Source organism: Porites lutea, chromosome 13 (assembly GCF_958299795.1).
Source record: "Porites lutea chromosome 13, jaPorLute2.1, whole genome shotgun sequence".
NCBI lineage: Eukaryota > Metazoa > Cnidaria > Anthozoa > Scleractinia > Poritidae > Porites > Porites lutea.
Window position 1 is genome coordinate 21,258,859 of NC_133213.1, and position 5,380 is coordinate 21,264,238.

The window sequence follows — 5,380 nt, forward strand, 5'->3', positions numbered from 1 at the left end:
GATTCTGGATTCCACTCCATGGGTTCTGCATTCCGCGAACTGGATTTTAGATTCTTTGTCATTGAAACTTCCGGATCCCAATCATAGAGGCATTCCAGATTCCTTGAGCTGTATTCCGGATTCCAAAGTCCAGGATTCGGTATTCCACAAGCAAAAATTTCCGGGAATCTACATTCCACAGGCAAAAATTTCCTTGATTCTGAAATCCGGATTCCTTTATATTGGGCGATTCTTTGTTTAGGATCCCCTTATATGGGGCGATTATTTGTTTAGGATCCCCTTATATGGGGCGATTATTTGTTTAGGATTCCCATATATGGGGCGATTATTTGTTTAGGATTCCTATATATGAGGCGATTATTTGTTTAGGATTCCCTTATATGGGGCGATTATTTGTTTAAAATCAAAACATTTTCGCTTAGGTGATTATTTCATTAATTCTCACAACTCTGTCGGTAAGATTTGCAATTGGTCCGTTAAGTGTTTTATTCTAAAAAAGAGGCAACATCGGAAAATCTTCGTTGGTTTTCTTTTTAAGAAAAGATTTCAACGCCGTTTTAAAATCTCGCCTGAAGAAAGTGTACAACAAAGGATTGAAGATTGAAGAAGTGTATCTGACAAGAACGAATACATGCGAGGGAATTTCCAAATTATCCACTTTGATCTCGTGTTTGATCCTATGGAACAGTGTTAAGATAAACCATGGCAGCCAACAGGCCAGGAAAAATGTCGCCATTAAAGCAAACAATATCAAGCACCTTTTCTCGGCAGCAGCTTGTCGACGACTTATGTGTGGCCTTGAAGAAACATTGTCTTTGATTTTGCTTGGACTTGAAATCTTTTTGAAGATAACCACAAAAGCGTAAATCATGAATGAATATGGCAGCAGAAAGACTGCTACGAGACAAAGTGCAACATGCGCCAGCGAGAACTTTGCTTGAATATCTCTGAATTCCAGGTGAAGCCAAGAAAAAGGAATAAATGCTACAATGACGGACACCAGCCAAATAATTATAAGTACTATTGCAACTTTTTTTACGCTTATCGAACGGTGTCTTACAGGCCATATTATTGCCAGGTATTTCTCGGTGGTCACTGCAAGAATGTGATAACAAGCGGATATCGCAGTCAGATGGTGGAGAACGCCAACTAGATAAACCAGGTAAAACTTTACCTCACCAGAGGTGATGACTGGTGTGAACGCAACGATGATGAAAAGTGGGATGTTTACAAGCCCGTTCATTAGATCACAAATAGCTAAGCTTAAAAGTACGTAGTTTGGTGGTGTGTGAAGCTCCCTTCTCTTTGAAAATAAAATCAAAACCAAGCCATTTGCAACGATGATCAGCAAGGCTAAAGGGAGAAGTTGTGCGATTGCTTGGCCGTTTACTCCTTTTGCGTTTGGGATGTTTGGTGACACTGTCGCAGTTGAAATATTCATCATCTTAAGCACCTCGAAGTCTTCTTTGATTTATTTCTCACTTGATTGGGCGTATCCTGCAATCAATCAATCAAACAATCAATCAATCAAGAATCAATCAAAGAGTCAGTCAGCCGACCAAGTTCGTTCGTTCGTCCGTCCGTTCAATCAATCAATCAACCAATCAATCAATCAATCAATCAATCAATCAATCAGCCAATCAGTCGATCGATCGATCAATCGATCAATCGATCAATCAATAAGTCAGTCAATCAATCAAATAAACAGTACGTCAGTCAATCAATCAATCGATTGAATCGATTGATCGATCGATCGATCAATCAATCGACCCATATATTTTTTCAACCAATCTATCGGTCGGCTAATCATTCGATAGCCAGCGAACGCAGAGGTTTTTCCGTTCCGGTCTTCCATCGACAAAACACGCTGATCTCCACGAATTTCCGTGAAGAAACAGTTGAGTGAACTTGATAAAAGAACAAAGTATTTTCTCTTTGGTGATGATCTTCCTTTTAGGAGTGTAGTCTACCGCGAGTGTAACCTACACGGTATCAGGTGTGATGGACTGACCGCTAGCTTCGCCTGGAACCCGGCGGGGGGGGGCACTTGGGTATTTTTTGGGTGGGTATGTGTCGCTCGGGACTCTAAATTGGCACCCCGCTCTAAAAATAAATTCCCCTAAAACTGATACCCCGTTCTAGAAATGGGCCAATTTTTTATTCTCCTTTCTAGAGAGTTTAAAAATTGAAATAGCCCTGTTTTTTTAAAAAGATATTTCTTTATTTGTTCGACTTATACATCAAATAAATGCTTCTTCATAATCAGCAACAATTTTAAGCAGAAGATAAAGCCGTGATCCCCAATTTTTTATACCCTGTTCTAGAAAACGCCTCTGAAATGGATACCCCGTTCTATATCAGGAGCTTCAAAATCACGACCCCGTTGGGCGGCACATACCCATATAGGTAATGTATGGGAGTACCCCCCCCCCCCCCCCGGGGCCTGGAACAGGATACCTCTAGCTGAGGTGCTCCTTCGACCTGGTAGCAAGAGCCCTAACGGTTTCTCCCACATAATCAGGATCCAAGTGTGTAGGGTTGGGATCTTATCCTGTGCAATTCTCCTGTCACGTGACCGTCCTACTGACACCTGATTACGATGTAGTCATGAACTCATTTTCGGCTAGCCTGAAAACAGGCCTTCGGCCTTTCCCCAAACAGAGAGCCCGTTCGCAGGCTAATTTTCGACTGATGAAAGGTAAGCGACTTAGCTGAAATGTTCCAGTCTATAATTTCTTCTCATTGATGTTCACAAAACGCGAAATGAACTTTTCCGCTTCAACTACTTTCATGTTAGTCATCAGTAGCATGAAGCTCATTATATCGGTGCAGGTGTCAATATAATTATACTTGAATATCCATTACCAAAGCCAAAAAGAAGCAAAGACTAAAATGTTTTCAATCCCAAAAGCAAAAAAAAATTAGAAGATTACATGTCTACCATATCTTTGAAGAATTACAATTGGTAATTCCTTTTTGAAGACTACGACGAGAGATATAGTAAACTTTGTACGAGTCCATTATTTCACCAAGCGAAGCGACTATAAGTTATATCCTTCCAATTATACAAGGCCTATATATTTAAATATCCTGTTAACTCATGATCATGAAGGAAAAAATGTCATAGCACGTCTTACTCGATTTATAACTGAAAAACTGATGCTTTCTGGAGGACAAAATTAAAGTAATTTTAAGTCTTCTGGTTTACTTTATACTACCTTTCACCGAGTTGAGCCAAACATTTACAATATCCTGCACATTTCTAATTCTGTTGATTTATGGTTTTAATTTTTTATTGCGAGAGTCTACATAAGTTGTATTCGTTCTCAATTCACGGAGAGCACTGGTCACTGGCTCTAGAAGTAGCTGTTAAAAACGCTTCTCAAGCTTTCTCAAATGTTTGCGCAATGTTGTTTTGCAATCTAAATTTCATCAAAATTCTGCCATCGCTTTTCGCTAACATTTCCGAATTAACAGCATTTTCACTTGGAATGGCTAACGTTCTGGTGATAACATATGCATTAGGGAAACAATGGTAGCCGCAAAAAGTATCTAAAATACAAATTTCGGGAACATCAGAAACTCAAAAATGAGAAAACTTACCTTTTTTACTGCACTTAGATAGCTTGCAACTCAAGCGTAACAGCCGAGGAACGAAGTGTCGATAACCGAACCGTGTATAATGTTAAAATACATCATATGCACTCGAAATGAGTCGCTTGAGTAATTCAAACGTGACTGTGTCTAAGGATAAATGAATAATGTGGTACAAGGAAATGTTGGAAAAATGAGAAATGGATCGAAAAGTGAGAAGTTACAACTCGAAGCTTTTTTAAGTGTCCGTGGGAGCCGACGAAGCTAAAGCGCTTCAGTAGTTTTATGGAAATCTTTCATGTGCGCGGCAGATGATGCTTTATGAAAGGGATAATTTGGATTTATACAATGCCGGGTATTTGCCTCTTTGCTTGAAACAAGCGGCCTCGGATTAGCCCAGGGATTAGCCAATCATTTTAATCCTTGACTATGCTCAACCCTGTTTTTGATTGGGCGGATATAACCTGTACATATGTTGAAATTCATTGTCCCCTCAACGTAATCGGATTGGATGGTTTGTTTAAGCACGCCAATGAATGCAAAGGGTTCATTTCCAAAAAAGCTTCAAAGCAAAGCCAAAATGATCTAAATTAGAGCCAGTTAAATGAAAAAAGCCCGTTCAGATTGATATTTTCTGTCTTACCGTGTTTATTCGATTAAACGCCGCGGCGTTTTTTATATTTTTATCTTTTCCGATGCATGCGGCGTTTTAAAATCACTTTTCTTAAATCACTGCCAACAGTTAAATATAATACATTTGACTGAAGTATTTATGTGCATTTGCGGTTCTGTTTTAACGTTTACAGAAGATCACCATTCAGCCGGGGTAATCAGGGGTATGAACGAATACGCAGATTATTTTGTCAGTTCTTTGTTGTAGATACCGACGGAACGGCGAGGCGGCTCGGCTTCTTTGGTAATGCAGGGCAGGGGAAAATGACGAAACATTTCACAACTTATGCATGCAAAGACGAAATATCTCAACTACAGTCACACCCCGTTAATACGGACACTAAGGGGGTCATAGAAAGTCTCCGTTTTAACAAGGAGTCCGTATTTTAAAGCGGGATGAAGTTAGAGAAAATGCCCGGGGGTGCCCCGCCCCCGGGAGAAAATGTAGGGCCTTTTTTCCCCCAGGGACATAGCAAACCGTCCGTGATAATGAGGTGTCCGAAAAGCGAGGTTTGACTGTATTATAAAGACTAAGCAATTGCTTACCGCTTGTTGTGTCTTTCGATTAAAAACCGCGACGAAGCAAAAAACCCACTCCAACAGATGATAACTGCTTTATGCAAAAAATCTGCGAAAAAAAAAACATCTCAATAGTCCAGTTTCGAATTAAAAATTACCGCTGAATACAAAAATTAACGACACATTCATACAGGGTTAGCCTCGACGTAAAGTAAAATATTCAGAAATTCTGGCAAGTAAGTGTTTGAAATTTGAATATACACAATAGAAAGAGTAATAAACAGGTCTTTTTCTCGTTGGAATTTGTGAAGATACTACTTCAGATAGAGGCTAAGGCTGTAAAAAATGCGTCTTCACTTCTTTAAGTCAGCGGTCATAGCGAACTCGGAAATGCACTATTACTATATTCTGAAACTGCCGAAGAACAGGAAAATAATATTACGTTATTTTATAAGGGCGTGAACTATTAACGATAAACATGCATGCTTTTAGCTTGGAAATATTTTGAGCGAACAGTTATGGTATCCGGCTTAGCGTGATATGAAAGTTTAATTAGATTAAGCAGGGCTTTTATATGCGCATGGACGATACTAAA

General features: G+C 39.5%; 1 protein-coding gene across 1 annotated transcript; it reads right to left on the reverse strand.

Moving 5' to 3' along the window:
• Positions 1 to 391: 391 nt before the first annotated feature.
• Positions 392 to 1,509, reverse strand: LOC140923221 (trace amine-associated receptor 1-like). The gene has a single exon (XM_073373303.1). The coding sequence runs from the start codon at positions 1,442 to 1,444 to the stop codon at positions 491 to 493; it is 954 nt and encodes a 317-aa protein (XP_073229404.1). The 5' UTR covers positions 1,445 to 1,509; the 3' UTR covers positions 392 to 490.
• Between the last annotated feature and the right edge of the window lie 3,871 nt (positions 1,510 to 5,380).

Bases quoted from the DNA above. Each gene is read 5' to 3' on its own strand.
- LOC140923221 (XM_073373303.1), bottom strand. From the start codon at position 1,444: ATGATGAATATTTCAACTGCGACAGTGTCACCAAACATCCCAAACGCA.